This window comes from Penicillium manginii (assembly GCF_028828005.1).
Source record: "Penicillium manginii strain IBT 31320 chromosome Unknown utg000007l:1.0-2284322.0:1.0-2285126.0, whole genome shotgun sequence".
Classification (NCBI taxonomy): domain Eukaryota; kingdom Fungi; phylum Ascomycota; class Eurotiomycetes; order Eurotiales; family Aspergillaceae; genus Penicillium; species Penicillium manginii.
Genome location: NW_026643108.1, coordinates 461,633 through 480,831, shown reverse-complemented (window position 1 = coordinate 480,831; position 19,199 = coordinate 461,633). Strand labels below are relative to the sequence as shown.

At 48.6% G+C, this 19,199-nt stretch overlaps 7 protein-coding genes across 7 annotated transcripts; 3 read left to right on the top strand and 4 right to left on the bottom strand.

Moving 5' to 3' along the window:
- Positions 1–55: 55 nt before the first annotated feature.
- Positions 56–1,850, top strand: N7533_010102 (bestrophin family protein; the record flags this gene model as incomplete). The annotated part of the gene is made up of 6 exons (XM_057106752.1): positions 56–310; positions 376–523; positions 596–680; positions 736–861; positions 914–1,263; positions 1,327–1,850. 6 exons carry the CDS (start codon positions 56–58, stop codon positions 1,848–1,850), a joined length of 1,488 nt encoding a protein of 495 aa, XP_056955969.1.
- Positions 1,851–2,497: 647 nt separating this feature from the next.
- N7533_010101 (uncharacterized protein) lies at positions 2,498–3,074 on the bottom strand (the record flags this gene model as incomplete). Its single annotated transcript, XM_057106751.1, has 2 exons — positions 2,498–2,873; positions 2,935–3,074. The coding sequence occupies 2 exons, from the start codon at positions 3,072–3,074 to the stop codon at positions 2,498–2,500; spliced, it is 516 nt and encodes a 171-aa protein (XP_056955968.1).
- Positions 3,075–3,210: 136 nt separating this feature from the next.
- Positions 3,211–3,671, bottom strand: N7533_010100 (DUF167 domain-containing protein; the record flags this gene model as incomplete). Its single annotated transcript, XM_057106750.1, has 2 exons — positions 3,211–3,420; positions 3,459–3,671. 2 exons carry the CDS (start codon positions 3,669–3,671, stop codon positions 3,211–3,213), a joined length of 423 nt encoding a protein of 140 aa, XP_056955967.1.
- A 1,855-nt stretch (positions 3,672–5,526) lies between these two features.
- On the bottom strand, positions 5,527–7,704 carry N7533_010099 (sugar porter family MFS transporter; the record flags this gene model as incomplete). Its single annotated transcript, XM_057106749.1, has 6 exons — positions 5,527–6,287; positions 6,349–6,998; positions 7,054–7,198; positions 7,255–7,535; positions 7,586–7,609; positions 7,670–7,704. The coding sequence occupies 6 exons, from the start codon at positions 7,702–7,704 to the stop codon at positions 5,527–5,529; spliced, it is 1,896 nt and encodes a 631-aa protein (XP_056955966.1).
- A 1,626-nt stretch (positions 7,705–9,330) lies between these two features.
- Positions 9,331–10,934, bottom strand: N7533_010098 (glutathione synthase; the record flags this gene model as incomplete). The annotated part of the gene is made up of 2 exons (XM_057106748.1): positions 9,331–10,573; positions 10,633–10,934. 2 exons carry the CDS (start codon positions 10,932–10,934, stop codon positions 9,331–9,333), a joined length of 1,545 nt encoding a protein of 514 aa, XP_056955965.1.
- Positions 10,935–11,499: 565 nt separating this feature from the next.
- On the top strand, positions 11,500–16,809 carry N7533_010097 (putative SNF2 family helicase/ATPase; the record flags this gene model as incomplete). Its single annotated transcript, XM_057106747.1, has 3 exons — positions 11,500–13,818; positions 14,202–14,371; positions 14,427–16,809. The coding sequence occupies 3 exons, from the start codon at positions 11,500–11,502 to the stop codon at positions 16,807–16,809; spliced, it is 4,872 nt and encodes a 1,623-aa protein (XP_056955964.1).
- A 720-nt stretch (positions 16,810–17,529) lies between these two features.
- On the top strand, positions 17,530–19,130 carry N7533_010096 (fungal specific transcription factor domain-containing protein; the record flags this gene model as incomplete). The annotated part of the gene is made up of 2 exons (XM_057106746.1): positions 17,530–18,885; positions 18,945–19,130. 2 exons carry the CDS (start codon positions 17,530–17,532, stop codon positions 19,128–19,130), a joined length of 1,542 nt encoding a protein of 513 aa, XP_056955963.1.
- Positions 19,131–19,199: the final 69 nt, after the last annotated feature.

The window sequence follows — 19,199 nt, the reverse complement described above, 5'->3', positions numbered from 1 at the left end:
ACCCTCGCTTTTTCTTTCTCCTTTACTATTTTCTTTCCGTTTTGCTATATTCAAGATGACCGACGGGCATTCTGCACCAGCCCCAGACGCAGCCCCCGCAACAGCGGGCGATCACACCGCTGCCCCTGTACCAGCCGATGTACGAGCCCATGGTGACCACCATACACAAAGCCAGCCTCATGGCCTGAAGGAGCAGGACTCCGCTGAAAGGCTCACCCCACGACCGACATTCATGGAGCACCTGGCGACCTCACGCGATAGTCAATTTCACCTGGACCGACAGGACTCGAGCGAGTTGGACCGTTACTTTGTATGTAGACCTATAACCCGTTGGAATTGGAGCGAGTCTTGCTTACCTGTGCTAATGGGTTCCAGCACGGTCCCCGCGACATGGACAAACACTCCAAATGGCCGATCTTTTTGCGTATGCATGGAAGTGTCACCCCGAAGATGATTCTACCCATGTTGTGGGTGGCAGGCTGGTCAACTGCCGTCACTTTAATTTCGGCAAAAGTCCATGACTGTGAGTTCAAGTTCTCCCCTCAGAAATATAACCAAGCCGCAAAAGCCTAATCTCGGTACCTGCGTCTTACAGTAAGCATTAGCAATATCTTACTCACCGTGCTGGGTTTCGTGGTGGGTTTGGCATTGTCATTCCGCAGTTCTACTGCCTATGAAAGGTAGGAAACCCCTCTTCTATTCTCCCGGATGTTCGAAGAATTAACGCTAGTCTAGATGGGCCGATGGACGCAAGTACTGGTCCCAGCTTATACAAACCTCGCGTAACCTTGCCCGTACCATCTGGATCAACACTGGCGAGCGCGAAGGTGATTTGGGCAAGGAGGATCTCTTGAGAAAAATGTAGGTGATCCGAAAAATCATGATGGAAATTCGACTAACAAAATTTATTAAGCTCCGCCATGAATCTCATTCTTTCCTTCGCCGTCGCTTTGAAACATAAGCTCCGCTTCGAGCCCGATATCGCTTATGAGGACCTGGCCGGGCTTGCTGGCCACCTTGACACATTCGCTCGCGATGCTCACGACCGCAATATTATCAATCCCAAAGCTAAAACTCTGTGGAAATCTGCAGGAGAGTATCTGGGCGTTTCATTTGCCGAGTCTAACCCTCGCAAATTGATCAAGCGTTCCAAAAAGCCCATTGGACACCTTCCCCTGGAGATCCTTAACCACCTGTCTGCTTATGTCGACTCTATTGTGGCAAATGGAACACTGGTGTCTACTCTGCACCAGGGTCAAGCGAGTAAGAAAAAGAAAAACACCGACCCTATTTATAAACCTGGACAGAATGCTAACCAAATGACAGTCACCATGCTGGCCGTATTCAACGAAGTTCTTACCGGCACGGAGCGAGTGCTCGACACCCCACTGCCCACCGCGTACAGTATCGCAATTGCACAGATCTCCTGGATTTACGTCCTAGTTCTCCCTTTCCAGCTCTACGCATCCCTTCGTTGGGTAACCATCCCAGCCTCCATGGTCGCCGCATACATCATCCTCGGTTTGGCAACTATTGGAAGCGAAATCGAGAACCCCTTCGGTCAAGATGTCAACGATCTTCCTCTGGAAGTATACTGCCGACAGATTGCCCTTGAACTGGATGTCATCACTGCTACTCCCCGGCCCAATGTGGAAGACTTCATGACGCGCGCCGACAACTTGGTTCTCTTCCCGCTTAGCCAGAATGGCTACGACGAGTGGAAGGACCGATCTGTCGAAGATATTCGCGGAGCGCTCCGGGCAAAGGTCGTCGCTAGCCCGACTGCCCTTGGCTCGGATGCCTCGACTGTTGTGGCTAGCATCTCCACCCAGCCCAAACAGTCTGTTTGACCGAACCATGAAAAGACCTAACCCGGTCGAATTGTATAAACCACATTGAACTATATGGAGGAGGACAGATAGACAGTCAGACGGGGGAGCTTGAAGTTGTGCATTGATCCAGCGGAACCAAATTGATCTTGGGAACTTAAGTTCACCAGCGAGAGAGTTACGGCGTTTCACCAGGGCAGCAGTGGTACCTCACGATGTCCAGAAAAATTTTGATATTTTTGCTATTAGACTGATATTATTGGAATTTGCATCGACTTGTGTCATCAATCATTTAATTTTCCTGATAATCCGCATAGCGTTAGTCTGAGATGCAGGCTGGGGCTATCCCTTGGCTTTCAACCATGGTAAGATCGAGAAATATCGCGAATAGTCGACAAGGGATTCATTCACATGCACGACAATCTTTTAGACATCTGGATTGGCGTAGTACATATCGACGAATGGGTCTTCATTGGTCCCGAGTCCTAAATAGGAGTGTATCACCAAGTGCGCCATCAACAAAGTGACAGAATACGCACACTGGGAGCGGGACTTTCCTGTGAGACCAGGTCTAACCCTTGGGCAGGGGGTGGACTCGAGGAGTGAGTAATTTCCGATGTCGCGCCCTCAGATGTAGTGAGAAGAAGAGCCAGACGGACATGCCTGGCTCACGGAACGAACAAGTCAGCCCCAGATCCCGAAACCAGGGCACCCAGGTAGTTTCCCTTTGCACAAACTCTCCACGCGACATTAGCACCGCTGCCGCTTCCACCTCCGCCAATCCATGAGCTGAGCGCTGCCACGACGGCCGCTGAGTCTTCGCGTGGTACGCGTACCCAGGCGCAGTCGTATTTATTTCCAGTGGTGTTGGATGATATGCTTTGATCGGCACTGGTTGTTGTCGCTTTGTTCTCAACCTTTAGGATATCGATTGGAATCGCGGTGCCTGTGATTCCGAGGAATTGCGATAGGGCGGATGAGAGATAGGTGCGTGCGGAAAGAGCATCGAGGGGCTGTGTGGAGGAGACATCTGGCTGTGGAATACTGATTGTGTAGTGTTAGTCAATTGAGCTTTTTGGAGAAGTAGCTCGTAGGCGTTGCTTACAGTTGAAGCTTGAGGTAGGTCCAGGGTGGATTGCGCGAGGTGAAGTGGATGGTGTTTGAGCTTGCTCCCTCCGCTTTTCGCTTCAGCGGCGCGGAAGAAGAAGTCTCTGTCGCCACCTCCATGGATTGGTTGGATGTCATTCTCTTGACTGGTCGAGTGTTAAGGTGCGCAAACTGCAGGCCGAGTGCTATCGCCGCGGCAGAAAAGTGGATTTGGATTTGGATGTCACGGGATTCCCGCAGCCAACGGAGACGTGAAGTAACTATAAGTGATGCGTTATCTCGAATTTGACTTCCTCACAGAATCAATGAGTTTTTCTGTTGCTTGCTTCATGAAGGCCTCCTCCGAGCCTTGTTTAATCTCCAGTTCTGTAATGGATAGCGTTTTCTCTCTTGCTTTTGCCCCACGGGTCACCATAACATTGGATTTTGGCACTTGGAACACCTTTTTATCACAACCACGAACATGTAAGTTGAAAAGATACATCTGGTCAATGATATTATTTTTTGGATTATTTGGCATACCTCAGCCATGATCTCTGAGACAGCAGTATTGGCAGCATTCTCGCGTGGAGCTACTGCCACGGAGACATCAACCCGATCCGTTCCCACCCTTGTCACACCTGCGCGGTTTGCGGCGGCATTGGGTTTGACGTAGCAGCAAATGTGGAGATCGTATAGTCCAAGTGAAGCTTTAGATTTATGGGCAATTAAGCGAAGCATTGCCGGTCGGTTCATGATTGATGAGAAGGAAACTGCAAAAGAGGGTCGATACGGGAGAAGTCCTCTAAATAGCCGAAGTACCTCCCGCACCTTGAACCCTGACAATCCCCTCAAAGTACCCCCGCATGCACTATCTAAATTAGAACCTTTATTTCATCTTGGAATACGATTCGGCAAGATATTTGCCATGTTTATCAAATAATTATCATCGAAATCAATAGATTATCAAATCAGCACCTCGGATTATCAAAGGAACGACATAGTATCTCCATTATAGCCCATCAGTATGGTGAAAAACGATAGGTACCCAACGCGAAGGCTCGCCGAGGAGGAGACTCCCCCCCGCTGAAGAAGCTTCTGGCCTGAGACAACTCCATGGAAGTTTTTCTGGACACTTTCGAAGCGCATGAATTGACACGATTCGCTCTCAAGGTGTCCGAACAAGGCCGCCAATGAGACGAATTCTCTACTGCATTCCAGGCGATTAGGACAGTGATACACCTTCTGCTGGTGAATCAAAGAGTTCAAATGTTGGACTAGGCCCGTCGAGTTCGAAAATTGCTTGTGGCATATGTAACACTCCCATGAGGATCCATTCCAGGCATTGTCGCTGACAGTATATGTACCTCTTGCTTCGTTATGCCATTCAATTTGTTTATTCGCGATGGACCCTGCGGTATCGTGGCGTCGAACAATTGAGAGAATGGTGTCGCGGTTCAATTTGGGAGCTTTTGGGCATGAGCCAGATTCCAAGTGTGTGCAAGCACCGCTGGCTGTGCCGTAACTTGTCCTACAGAATGGACATTCTATAGATTTGCCACGATGGATTTTTGAATTCAAGTGCTGTTTCAATTTTATTTTGATGACTCCTTTTGGTCTTTTCGGTGTTTTGGGGAGGGGGGTTCAAGGACATACCATTCGCAAATTGTTAGAATTTATGAAGAATTGACGACATTCCACGCAGTACCTGTCCGAATGGTCTAGTGCCATATGGTGATTTCTACCGGCCTCCGAATCAAAAGTACCAGTACAGCTGATGCAGGAAAATCTAGGCTTCCAATGATTCAACGTGTTCATATGCTGGCTCGCGGCTCTTTGTGTAGAGAACTCGCGGGTACATGTTTCACATTCAAACGTTGGGGCCCAGTGATCAAGGGCATTCATGTGTTGGTTCGCCGCATGCTGACTATTGAACTCTCGATTACAGCTCTCGCATTCAATTATAAAAGCCATATGGTGATTTTCTTGGGAACGATCGGCTGTAGGTATGACAATCAATGACGGAGAATGGCCTCAGAGTACTATGCCTTTATAAGGGGGACCGCACCCACGCCCCGCATGGAGCACCTGGGCACTTCAACGCCCTTGGGCGCCTCTGCTGCGGCCTTCCACAAATGCACGTCAGAGTGTTTGCCTGACGCAAGGTGAGCGGGGACGTCGGCCGGCAGCACAGCCAGAGCGTTCTTCCCATTGCACACCTGGGCAGGCTTTGTCAGTCTAGATCCATCTGACTCAGATTAATTCATGGTCATTCCATATTCCATTTCCATCCATTCTCCGAGTCATCTCGTACTTCCCATGTTCATGACGAGTCCAAGAGAACCATATATGATAGATCATATTTGATGGATCATAATAATATTGATGTTTAGGTTTCACATTTTTAGGTTCTAGTTTCCACGATTTATACTCCGTAGTTGAGAGGGGATGGAAGTCGTAGAAATTTTGGAGTAGAGCGAAGAAGGAATGGAATGTATTCCTGTAGCTACTGGGCTGCCTACCTAGGTTAGATTGAAAAAATAACCCGACTAAGAACCATAACAGCACCAAGAAACCAGAAAAAACGATGCTTTGACCAAAGCACTTGAGCTCACACATCCTTCGATATTTCCTTGTCAGTAGTGACCTCGTGGATCTCAGATGATTCCTGGATATCAACAGGCTGAGCCATAGTTGTCTCGCCACCATACCGGTACAGCGAAGGGCATACGAGATTCTTGCGTCGGAGGATGTAAGTCCTGATCCACCAGGGGAGAACTTGGGTCAGTTGGTATTTGGCATGAGTTCGAGTGGGAACGCCAAAAACATAATCCAGCTCCTCCAGAGAGCGTTGTTTCGTCTCCGGCATGAACAAGAAGATCAATACCAGCGCTATAATATTCAAACCGGCATAGAAGCCAAATGCTCCCTGGGGGGTCAATGCTCGTAGCATGTAAGGAAATGTCAACGATAATGCTGCGGCCCAGAAATTGTTGGTGGCCACTGCCCAAGCCATGCCTATCTCACGGTGTGAAAGAGGGAATACCTCGGCGGAGTAGGTAAACGGGACGGGCCCCTCTCCCGGGGAATAAAATCCATCGAAAAGGTAGATGAAAAATGCAATCATCCCCAGGTGGGCATTACTGCTACTAGGAATCCAGTAGCAGAAACCCGCAGCAAGTAACGTCCAGCACATGTTTGGAAAAGTGAAGAGCAGGAGGCCACGTCTGCCGAAGGTATCAATTGTCCACACTGCGGGCCATGCGAAAATGAAGTTGATAAGACCAAATCCCCAAGAAGCGAGAAGTGCATGAATATTGTTTGCTCCGGCAAGACTGAAAATGGTTGAAGAATAGAAGGAAATAATGTTGACTAACATTAACGTAGGTCAGATCGGTGAGGCTAGATTAGAGAGAATATTTGTTATACTTACTTCCGCACATTTGCTGAGCGATCATGACAATCCCAGATGCTTGAGTGGCACGGCGCAGCCGGGGAACCGTGAAGAGCTCCATAAATCGAATAAACATATTATTCTGCTTCGAAAAGCCTGATTGTTCCAGCATTTCCTTCTCAGTCTGAAGTGTCGCATGTATCATGTAGAGATCCCGAGCAGCTTGAACAGGGCTGTTTCGAAGGCGAAGTAGAGAAGCATAGGCCTGACTATGGCGTCCCTTGGTCATCAACCAACGAGGGGATTCGGGACACCACCAGATCCCAAGAATAAGTGGCACCGCGGGAATAAAAGCAGACCCGAGCTGCAGCCGCCACGAGATATCCCCGGTATTTGCAACAATCAAATTTGCACATGTACCAAGGAAGATACCGAAGGCAGTCCAGAGTTGCCACGACATGCATAATCCGCCTCGAATACTGGTCGGCGCATTCTCTGCAGAATAAACGGGGACCGTGACTTCCTTGAGCCCCATTCCAATACCAAGAAGCACTCGACAAGCTACAAGTTGACCCCAGTGCTGTGTAAACGCGGATCCGATGGGAGCACATAAGCTGAAAACCGCTGCAATGAAGATGGTGCCTTTGCGACCGATTAAGTGATTGAGGGGATCAGATAACCAGCCAGCACTAATACCAAGAAGGTTAGCCAATATTATCATAAAAGCGGATTGGAATTTCTCACAATAATGCAATAGTGATGTAGGGCGTAGCATTGATAAACCCGACGATCCATTGGTTGCGGTCACAGGTCGCTTTATCAGGACAGTATGGGCTATCGTTTGGAATACCGAAAACACGATCAAAGGTCAAGTTTGCACCGTTGGAGCCTAAATCATTATTAGCAAGTCCCGCGGAATTGATTCAATTTTGGTAAATTATGTACCAGTCTGATCCCACCCTTGAATTGCCGCAGCAATTGAATTCAGGACAATGGTGTAGTATAGGGCCCACGGGTGTTTCCAACGGCGAGTGACTTCTTGACGGATAAAGACACGGTCTTCTTCGGTGAGCTCAGGGATCGAGTCAATTTCTGTCGGATTTTGACCTGCGAGGGCACCCTTCTGGAGTACCTCGGTGAGAGCAGTCAGGTCATGTTGTGCTGCATAGTTCTTGACATCGTCCATCAACTGCGCGCGAGTCAACCCCTCAAGAGGATTCTTGATCCTGCGACTATTAAAATTTGCTCGAAATCCAATAAGGCGGTTGTAACTTACTCTCCTGTAAGGTTGTTGGTCATACTGGATAGACAACTATGTCAGTAGATCCCTATACTAAGTCACAAAATGCTTGTCACTTACCCACCGAGGGCATCCTTGGTGGCCTGAGACGTCATACTAGCTGATCGAGTACCTTGCAATAGACTGGATCAGAAGTAGCGTCGGAGATCGAAGAGAGTTTCGGTGGGTTGTGTTGTAGATGTGAAGAAAAGTAGAGTGAAAAGAGGCGGGGGAAAAGAAGGAAAGAGGCTGAGCACTGAGAACTTGAAGGGAGGACTACAAACCAGTCAGAAACCTTGGAAAATAAGCGGTATATTCCACCAACCGATGGCCGTTTGTTTCTGTCCAGGTGCGTCAGAAGGTGCCTTGAGGGTACTACTGTTGATTAGTAGATACTCGGCAGATTCCCCAGACGCGGGTTGAAATTACCGAGGACAGACCGTGCTGGCCATTCACATAAATCATGGAATGTAAGACTTGCATAAGAATATCAACTTTGGTGGCCTGAGAGCAGTGACCTCGACAACACCAACTAGGCAACTATCAGACATGCTAGGGTTTCCATTTCCCAGACGGACTTTCGGGAGCAGAATTCAGCGCGGTGGCTGTTTCGCTAGTATTCAGCTACTGCAGTCAGCAATAAAATAAGACAGGTCAATTGACCAGGGTACATTGCGCCACTCATAAAGGGTCTATACAAAAAAGACGGAAGACGAACTTACAGGACTATGCCCCGCAAAAGGATCATCTGACGGTCTTAGCGCGTGGCTTAAATTATAGCCAATTTAGAGAAGCGGGGAACATGAAACCAATCAAAACACTGAGATGTATTGAATAAGATATTGCCCAGCCTCTTAGAAAACAGGGGCGCCTGTTGGTGGCTTCGACACTGCATCGATATGCGTTTGGGGCTGGCGAATAATACGAGATACCGACACAAGAATCCAATGAGCATAGCCAAAAGAGTCCCCAAATGACGATGTACTATGCTTAATGGCCAAAAAAAAGCTTACTCAGGCCGGAGGTTTAATACTTTGGGGTCTTAGCTACACCGAGGTTTGAGAATGCACACGTGGATCGTATGAAACTGACCCTGTCCAACAAAACGAAAGTTTCCCTGTCCGAGAAACTAATTCAAGAAATTAATTGCAATACAACGAGGTTTTAGGGGAAATAATCTTTTCGAAAGGTGAATACTACTAGTAATTACAGCTGACGATATTGTGCTTGAATTTAGTCTGCTTCTGCTAGTAGAAGCTGTGACGCCCATGCAATATAAGCACTATTTCAGGCTAAGTTCACGTTTGCAGAGTAATCACCGAGAGAAAAAAAAGATGAAGAATTTATGAATAGGTACTTCTATAGAATGCAAATTAATGCTACAGACGCTGCGATCATTCTAATACAATGAGATTCAGATGCTGCCGCCCGCGTATGGTACTCTCAACAAGAATTTCTGGTGGGACGTTGCCAAGAAGAGCCTTTGCTAGAGCAAAAAGGCGGGTCTACAAATTCCTTATACTGCTAATGCTCCGGCGGACAAAGCAAAGATGAGGGATTTGGCATTACTCTATAACCGGACAATACTGTTCATCATGGGACTGGAACTTAGGAAAGTAATTCTGACCTGCCAAGAACTCTTGAGAATGTTCAATTGCCCGGTTGACTTTGAAAAGAGCACTGTCCTCTGACCTAAGTCCTTGGATCTTCACTGTAGATATTATTCTATTGTTTCTAATGCACTAGTAGAGTAGTATGCTATCCAAGCTGGAAAAGCCAGCGGCCACGCCACCTTCATTGACCTCCTTTCCTTTGGTTCTCAACAACCAACCTCCTTGGTCGTTGTGTAGGACCTTGCCGTTTGTTTCCCAGAGAATAGTGCCATAAACACCGAGCTCAGAAATGACATTGCCACGGAGAACTTCTCCATCATTCCGCAGAGCGATATTCTCAGCGTCGGGGGCGGGATCGATTATTTCCATCAAAACCCAGCCCTTCCAGTCCTTCTCGGGAATGGAACGCAAGAAATTGGGAATTTCGGCCTTGTAGATATTATTTCCACCGCCCTCGCGCTGAGGCTTGAGGACATGCTTCATAGCCGTCTCAGGATTGAGGGCGAGTTTGCGCCCCTGGCCATCAGCAGATAGGTCGTACTGAGGGGCAAATGTTTGTCGCAATCTCGAAATTATGGCAGGGTCGATACCATCCATAAAGCTAATGAGGTGGTCTGGTCCTGTAGGCTCAGCAAGGACTTGTTGAACCTTCTTGCAACCAGACAGTTGATTCAACACCGTTGGGCACTTAATCGCAGCAGAGCGCTCTAAGTGAGTGCGCGCTTCCCAATCCCGGCTGGATTTGTATTCATCTGGTGCGTAGTAGGCTCGGAGATAGACCGTCGTGACTTCAAATGCAGTTTCTGGCGAGTGTGGGGGTCGATAGATTAATGGGCGAGAAGAATTGGAGCTCGGGATCAGTGTGTCATCAATGATTCTATTACTTGGTAGGCGGAAGACAGGGATCTTGTGGACCTGCGTGAGGTGTTTGGAGAGCGCCAGCTGGTCAAAGATGTTTCGTTCCCCCTCTTGGACCACAAAGAGAACACACAAAGGAAGCGCCGGTGTTGACTTCGACGAGCCGTAAGCTGTATGAGCAGCGGCCAGTCCTCCCGAGAGGGTTTCCACAGCGGTGTTTTCCGGTGGTATGTTGGAATCGAACAGAGGATGAGGCGGGTAACTTATTGGAGAACCCGGTGGGGAAGTAAGAAGCTCCGCATGCAACGACCTCACCAAGGCAGACAATCCCCCAAAGGAAGAAGAGATCGTGTTGAACTCGACCTGCTTCAGAGACGGCGGGCCTTGGGGAGTGACATGTGCCATGTAATCGGATCGGAAGAGGCCCAAGGAAAGATTTTGGACATATCCCTCCTTCTTCACCTCCAGGTGTGTTTTCCAAAGATTTGCGACGAAGTCGTCTGCATCAACGAGACTGAGTCATAGAAGATCAGGTCAGCAAGAGTGTACACCAAGGACTTCTTGTATTCTTACTCTTCAATGATCTTCCCTAGCCACTCCTCGTTGCAAGTGATCGCCGCATAGAGCTGGTTATAGATTGTTTGGAGAGCCGTCGCCTCTTCAAAGCAGGCGGCTGGAAATGGACTTGGGAAAATGGTCACTGGAGCATTTGTAGCCAGGACGCGGTTATCATCTGCGCCAGCTGGGAGTGCAGTTAGGGCGGGTCGCACAGCGAGGCCATTCTGGATCGCCCAGTTTTTAATCGTGGTGACGAGGTATTCTTGTTGGACTGGCGATAGGTTGGGAGGATATGTAGAATAGATTGAGCCTCCCATGATGCTGGAAAAGCTTTAGGAAGCTTTCGACGGGGCTATTAGAATAGGTACAAGCTCTGGATGGTATAGAAATAAAAAGGAAAAAAAATTGGAAACGGCGAAATAGAATCGAATTGCGAATAAGCCCACTTCCGCGAGCTCCCCGCGATGACAAATGCAGATGGAGGGGGAATTCACCCGGTCTACACCGCCCACACTGCCTACACCGCCCTGTCGATCACAAATATTCTGCCGGGTGAATCAGGAGCTCTCATGCGTCGTCGGCGTTTGCCTTTGCGTTTGCAGCATTCAACTTTCCTGGGGAATGCATACCTTTTTGACTCGCATGTGCTCCCCCAACCCTCTTTTAATCGATGCCAAAATCATTCCACTTTGCTGGCTACCAAATTCTCTCCCTCTTACTCGATTCCCATTCTCATATCGGATCTCCATTAGTGCTTCTACACTAAGCTCAAGCTTGCATCCTTATCGGGGGCCAGCAACTGGTGAGGATAACCTTGAGCAGTTTTCTCGAGCTAGGAACCTCCGGCTAATTTATTCTCCAGGCCCCCCCCAAGAAACAACCATGGAGTTTCATGATTCAGATCCCGTTGACTGGGATGTTGAGGGAGTAGTTAAATTCCTTTGCGATCCCGAGTCTCGTCCTTGGGCCGAGGGCTCCAACATCCCGTTCCCAAAACCAGCGGACCTAGCTGCAGCACTTCATGAAAACTTTATCACTGGAGAGGTCCTGCTAGAGGAAGTTGACAGGCTATCTCTCAAAGACGACCTCGGAATCAAGGCCTTAGGTCATCGATCCGGCATCATGAAGGCGATTGAGTGGCTGCGAATCCGATCTACGAAGTACCAAGCCAAGACTCGTCCATCTTCATTACAAGATTTTCTCTCCCCGCGATCTGCATTTTCACCTCAGATTCCGCATTCCAGACCTCTAGGCTCTATTGCTACTGCTCCTGCCTCGGAAGTTCCCCTTGTCAGCTCCTCTGGAGCTGGTGTGCGACCATCGATAACGCCACAAGGAAAACGCAGAATTGCTCCTCAATTGGTGCGTACATTTAAGAAAAGCAAAACGTCAAAGGAGAACCCACCGTCGCCTGGGGGTCATTTTGATTCGAACAATACCAATAAATCCGTTCCAGCTCACAATCATCCAACAACCCAACCTCCCCGGACGAGACAAGTCAATACAGCCGAAGACCAACCCCACTTCTCCCAGCAGGCAGCACCTAATCATAGTCCCCAGCCAGAGAGCATTGAACAGCCGGAGCATATTCACGAACAAGCCACCTCGAGAACTCCCACGGAAGAAGCATTCCTCAATAGTCTGCTTCAAAAATACCCACCGGAAGCTGATGACGCCGATTTGTTCCCTCTTTATGGTGATTCTGGATCCGAGGGCCAGTTTGACGAGGAAACTTGGGAGGAGATGCAGATCGAGGCCAAGGAATTACAAGAGAATACAAACCAACCTAATCCCGCCGAGAAGGCTAGCCTTTCCCGCGAGGAATGTATGGAATTAATTGCAAACCACATCGCACAGAAAGAAGACCTCTGGAAAGAAAAGCGCTTGCCAAAGGAACTTCCAAAAGCTCCAAAAATATGGGACCGGTCACACATGAATGGATCACTTGAGCAAGACAAAAGTGATCTCTCCAGAAGAATCTTTCTCTATCAGAAACGCTTAGAAAAACTGAAGGCTGGGCTCTTGGAAGTTGACTCCAAAGATCGGGCATTTTTCTTGCTGTCATGTGCCTCTCTTGACAACACCATTTCCGATATCTGCCTGGACAAATGGACACTCCAGATACTGGAGCTTGAGAATCGTCCTCCTCGCGTGGAACCGCCACCAAGAATCCCGAAGCCTCAAAAGGAGCCTTTGAATTTCAGAGATGATGAAAGCCTGGCCTCCGAAATGGATACAGACCTTGAAAGCTCTGTCGACGAGTCGGAATCTGATGAGTCTGAATCTGAAGAAGGAGAAAGTGATTTCATTGAGATCGATCTCGAGGATGATTCTGTGCATGACCAAGTAGACAAGCCTCACAAGGTATTACCGTTTACTTTGGGCTCGCCTCCTCCTGCTGATAAACCCCACAAGGGATTACCGTTCACTTTGGGCTCGCCTCCCCCTGCGGATGAGCAAGACCTATCGACTGAACCTGCTCGAAAAAAGCGACGTATCCATGACAATGAAAGTGATGGTGAGATCACTTCTGATACTGGGACATTCTCTGAAATTTTGCGACGGGGTGATGTTGATACTGTTGATTTGACCGGTGCTCTTCCTACATCGGCCAGTGCCGCCGGCTCACGGTCAGCTGCAATTCCCTCAAGCCTACCACACCCAGGGACTTTGAACGATGCGGCAGATGCCGATGAGATGCAAATCGAGACGCCTCCCTTAAACCCAAGCCACTCAATTGTTCCACAAGATGCCGATGTCCCAGAGCTTTCGGTTGACAGCACGCCAACTAGTCCAGTGCGAACGGTTAGAGTGAATTTGACAATGCCGCGGCCTGCCGAGCCCGATTCTCATAATTCGCGCAAAACCTCACGTGGCGACAATGATTTCCTCAATGGACTTTCCAGCATCCCTGAAAATATGATGCTTGAAGTGGATGAAGATGATCTTGAGCTTTTCGACGACGTGAAATTGTTGGACTTCGAAACAATTGCAGCTTCAAGGGATCGCGTTCAATTACTGGCGAAATCGATTCTTGGTCTGCGCCCGCCTGAAGCAAAACTGATTCGAAAGTTTCTGGATGATTTCATGCTTCCTCAGCTCATGGATCTAGTTCATGAAGCTCTGACTTACCTGCATAACGACCGAGCGAGCTTTCCCGATCGAGACGAAAATGAAAGTCTAGGGATCATGCGTCTCGCGGTATTGTACCACTCTTGGCTTCATTGTATAGGTCTGAGTCCCAGTGGACTTGATAAAAAACAGGTCAGAGACACGATCTCCCAAATCGAGAAGAGGCCCAATCTATGTTTTCAACGTTCGTTGAAAGATTGAACAAATTGTTTACCGCTTACGATTTGTGGGTTTTGAAGAACCCAGGGCATTCTTCTGGCTCTCATAGTGCATCTCTCGCATCATTTTTAACTGGGTCCAAATCAAACGCGAAGGCCAAAAGTAAAACCAAATATGCCCCAAGAACTCCAAGCAACATACAAAGGGAAGCCCAAGTTAGACAAGAGAAACAGGAGGCAATGAGACATGAGAGAGAGAAACGAGGCCTTGGTAACAGTGATCCGGACAAACAGGCCGTCAACTTCAAAGAGCCTCCAATCTACTTGCATAAAGATATCGGAGAGCACGTGAAACCACATCAGCTCGCGGGTATTCAATTCATGTGGCGTGAGTTGATAGAGGCCAAAAAGCCTCAGGGTTGTCTGCTTGCCCACGTGATGGGTCTCGGAAAAACAATGCAGGTGTAAGTCATCATATGGTCTACGGAATATCTCTTGGCAGAGCTGATTCACGAACAGGATATCCCTATTGTGCACAATCGCCGATGCAGCGGCGTCAGATGATCCTCGGGTTCGCGAACAAGTCCCCGAGAAATTTCATCGCTCCCAGACTTTGGTTTTATGTCCCTCTTCTGTGGTCCAGAACTGGACAGAAGAGTTCTCCTTCTGGATGCCCAAAGGGCATAATCTCGGCGCAGTCTGGGAGATCATGTCTGGAAACAACATGGAGAGCGAAGATAGGTTTCATGTCATCAAGGCCTGGGATCAAGGTGGCGGTGTTCTGATCATCAGCTACGATTTGTTTCGCATAATCGTACTCAACAAATCAACCCGACCGACAAACCGCAACAGTCTCTCTGACGAACAACATGATTTTGCGAAGGAGGCTCTTCTGTCTCGACCTAATATTGTCATTGCTGATGAAGCCCACAGGCTCAAAAATGAAAAGTCTGCCATCTCACAGGTAACATCACGTTTCAAGACATTGAGCCGCATCGCTATGACAGGGTCACCATTGGCTAACCACCTTTGGGAGTATTATCAAATGGTCGAGTGGGTTGCACCGGGATATCTTGAAGATGCAGCTTCTTTCAAGACAAAGTTTTTGGAACCAATCCAGTCCGGGTCTTATATCGACAGTACTCGTCAACAGCAGAGGGAGAGTCTCTGTGCCCTCAAGATCCTCAATGGAATTTTGAAACCCAAGGTTCTCCGAGCGGATACTTCAGTCATCGCATCGGATCTTCCCCCCAAGACCGAATTTGTTATCCGGATTCCTCTCACGAATCTACAAGAAGCAGCCTACAACACTTTCGTGTATGCTGCCCAGGAGGGGGACGATATTGACAGCAAATTGTACACCTGGCTTGCTATTTTGCAGCTTTGTTGTAACCATCCGCAACCGTTCTTGGAAAAGCTTGCAGATCGCGTGAAACAACCCGAAGATCCTGAAGGATCTGTTCTGCCTAGATCCATGAAGGAGAGTGGACTCCCAGCAGACTTGTGGTCTAGGATAAACGCACTTTTCACACTTGTACCACGGATCGAAGATCCCAGTTTATCCCATCGTGCTACCCTACTTAACAGAATCCTTGATGAGTCCATCAAGATCGGTGATAAGGTTCTGATTTTCACCCAGAGTCTCCCGACCATGAACTTCATTAACCTTATGTTGACGGAACGCCGCCTGAAGTTCCAACGAATTGATGGCTCCACTAATGCGGTTGAACGCCAAGCGATCACCAAAAGGTTCAACACTGGACTTGATCAGCAGGCTCTTCTCATCTCCACCAGAGCTGGTGGGGTGGGTCTCAATATGTTTGGGGCTAATCGCGTCGTCATCTTTGACTTTCTGTTCAACCCGATGTGGGAAGAGCAGGCTGTTGGCCGAGCTTACCGACTCGGCCAGACCAAAACAGTCTTTGTCTATCGATTTGTGTCCGGCGGAACCTTTGAGGAAAATGTCTTCAATAAAGCGGTGTTCAAAAGACAGCTCGCAGTCCGCGTGGTGGATAAAAAAAATGTCGTCCGCGAAAGCTCCAAAAACTCACCGATTCTTCTGCATCCGGTGAAGCCGGTGAAAAGAAGAGATCATACTGAGATCAAAGGGAAAGACAAAGTTCTTGATGAGATTCTTGCAGGGCCACACGGAAATATCATTCTGGAGGTCTCCGTATCCCACATCCAAGACAACGAAAATGATCGTCTCACCGAGGCAGAGAATCTTCGTGTGGACGATGAGCTTAGAATGGAGCGTCTGAAACGTTCCAACCCACGGGAATTTGAAGCAGAGATGAAGCGAAGGCAAGATATCCAAGCAGCCCGTGATAATGCTCATAATCAGGAGATTTTCCTGCGGCGACAGTCTGATTTTGTGACGGCGATGCAGTCTCCTAAACCACCTGGACCTGGAGTACAAGCTGGCCCGACGCCAGGTTTGTTTCTCCCACATTCCCCTCACCAACTGCCCCCGAGGTTTCAGCCTCTTCCAGGAGCCGGCCAATCCATTACGGGTGTGACATCCGACTCCACATCCGCAATCGCTCCTTCATCTATCGGGCCTAATCCGAGCTTCATACAGCCTTCGTACACCCCAAGCTCTGCAGCTTCCACTTTCAACCCTCCCGGGCCTCCACAGATGCCGACAAATTACATGCCAAGCACGATGTCTCTGCAACATACAAGCCATCAGCAGAATCAGCAAGCCCCGAGATCAGATCTCCCAGCATCTTCTTTGGTGAATCAGTTCCCCACAACTGATGGGAGTGCGGACTTGATTGAAATTGTCGACCTATCTACTCCTCGCGCAACAGCATCACCGGTTGCAGAACCCTCCGATGACAGAGATACGGCAGTGAGCATGAGTGAGAACGAGTATGAACCCCCACAACCAAACCTCTGAGGGTCGGTACCCTGCTGGGTCAGTGATACGCTCCACGCTCCACAACCAGTTGTTCTTTCTTTCTTGTAGATCATGATTTCCTCGCAAAAGCCCGGAAAGAGTTCTGTTTATTTGTTTATTTGCCTATCTGTTTTCTTCACATTATGATACCCATCCATCAGTACCCCGGCGTTTTGTTTGGCTGTCCAACCCCGGCGATGGGCCGCGCAATGATTTCTCGACTCCTGGTATTCTAAGTTGAATACAAATACTCTAGTATCATGACCATTGAAAGCTTAGCGTAGTTAGTATCTTTTCCGTTCAAAGTCCCGTACATAAATAGTTTCTGTCGTACGCCCTAGCTCGGAGCACCCCGATAGCCCCTCGACCCCATTGGGGCACTGGAGTAGGCACTTATCTTCCCCGCAAATTCGCTTATCTTTCTCTGCCTCGGAGTAACCCCAACGAAATGAACATGGAATCCCCCAGTTTCCCATCCCGTCAGCATGCAAAATGGCCTCAATCTCAAGGGCCCGCACTGGCTGCTGGACCTGTCGTGCGCGCAGGATAAAATGTGATGGTTGGTATCTCTAGACCAGCCCTTTGAACGAATTCCTCACTAAACTCACAATCGCCTAGAAACACACCCCGTCTGCCGTCGCTGTGCACGCAAAAATAGCCCCTGTGGGTACGGAGTACGCCTGATCTGGCATGAAGAATCGCTGGCTCGTGGTGTCTGTCATGGACGGGCGGGAGTTTGGTCTCAAGCGCAGTGACTCTGCTCGAGAAAACGACAAGAATAGCCCGAGGCAGGGGGTGGCCTTGAAAGACGGAGAAACACGACTATTGAAGAGAGGCAAAAGTTACATGCGGACATGGCAGTTTCTGAATACCACCACTAAGGATCTTGAGATACATTTCGATGACAATTGGACGAAAAGCAGCAGCGCAAAACAACAATCCCGGCATGAATCGCTGGGACTATCGCTCAGCACCATTCCGTGCAATGCACGATCCAAGTTTGACCCGGTTCTCATGTCATATTTCGAGCAGATTATTTGCAGTAGCTCTACGCTGGTGGACAATGTTCTTTATAATCCGTACCGCTACCTGATTCTTCCCATGGCCCTCCAGTCTCAAGCTCTCTACCACGCGACCCTCGCCATTGCCGCCAATACGCTGAAATTATCCGACCCAAGATACAGACTCCCCGCATTAGAACATCATCATCGCGCTTTAAGTCACCTTCGAACTCTTTTATCGCGTGATTTGTGGACGGAGAAAGAACTGGATGAAATGCTCGGACTCGTTCTAATGCTATGTTGGTTCGATGTAGGACACAATCCTCCTGGCCAACTACCCCAGTCATTCACTAACACAACCCAGATCTCAGATAGCAGTCGGCCATCATGGGTCACACATTTGACCGGGTTCCAAGATCTGAGCAGAACACGACAAAGTCGCCCTGGCCGCTCATCTCACAGCCAGGACCTGGCGAGCTTCTTCGATCGCTATTTTGCTTTTCACCTTGTTCTTGCGCGGACTTCGTTTCGAGTTAACGACCTACCATGCGAATCACCACCTCTTCCAGTCAGCTTACTTGAGAACCCCGACACGATTGACCCATACATGGGATTCAGCCACTCACTACTCCTCTTAATCAACCAAGTTGCCGAACTAGCAAGGAACCAGACCGATAACCAAAAAAACACCCAGAGTACAGCAGTCTCAAAACTAAGGAAAAGTCTCGAAGGACTTGATCAAGTACTACCATCGCAATGCGATGATCCAAACACAGAGTGTGCCGCAATCGCCGAAGCAAATAGACTAGGAGCCCTACTCCTTCTCCAAGAGATATGTTCCATAAAATCGGCCTTGCCTAGCAATCTACGTCAACAGTCAATCGGAACGCAAGAGAAGGCTCAATATGTCAAGTTAATTTTGAACCTGATGCTGGAGAAAAAAGCAAATATGATGCGGACCGCTGTGCTACCGCTATGGCCTCTCTTCTTAGCAGGATGCTGTGCTTCCAGGGAGGAAGAAAGGATTACAGTGATGCAATTTTTCGATGAGGTGGAAGGCATTCATCGCTTTGGGGTATGTGTCTCGAGTATTCCAGGCTGCACCCATGAGAGGGAAATGACTGACTATTCTAGAATGTCGCGCCTGCTATGGAAGTTATTGAAATGGTCTGGAGACAGCAGGATCTGTCTGTACAAGACGAAAGGAAGCGCCAAAGGAGTGTAAATTCAAACGAGGGACGCGACGAGCCGCACAAATTTCGGTTTCCATGGGAGCACGCAATGTTCATGTTAGGCGATTGGAAGCTTAGCTTGACCTGAGTGGTTTTGGCTCTAGCTATCTCAATCTACTGTATCTTGATTCATGTAATTATTTGAACTAGGCCGATG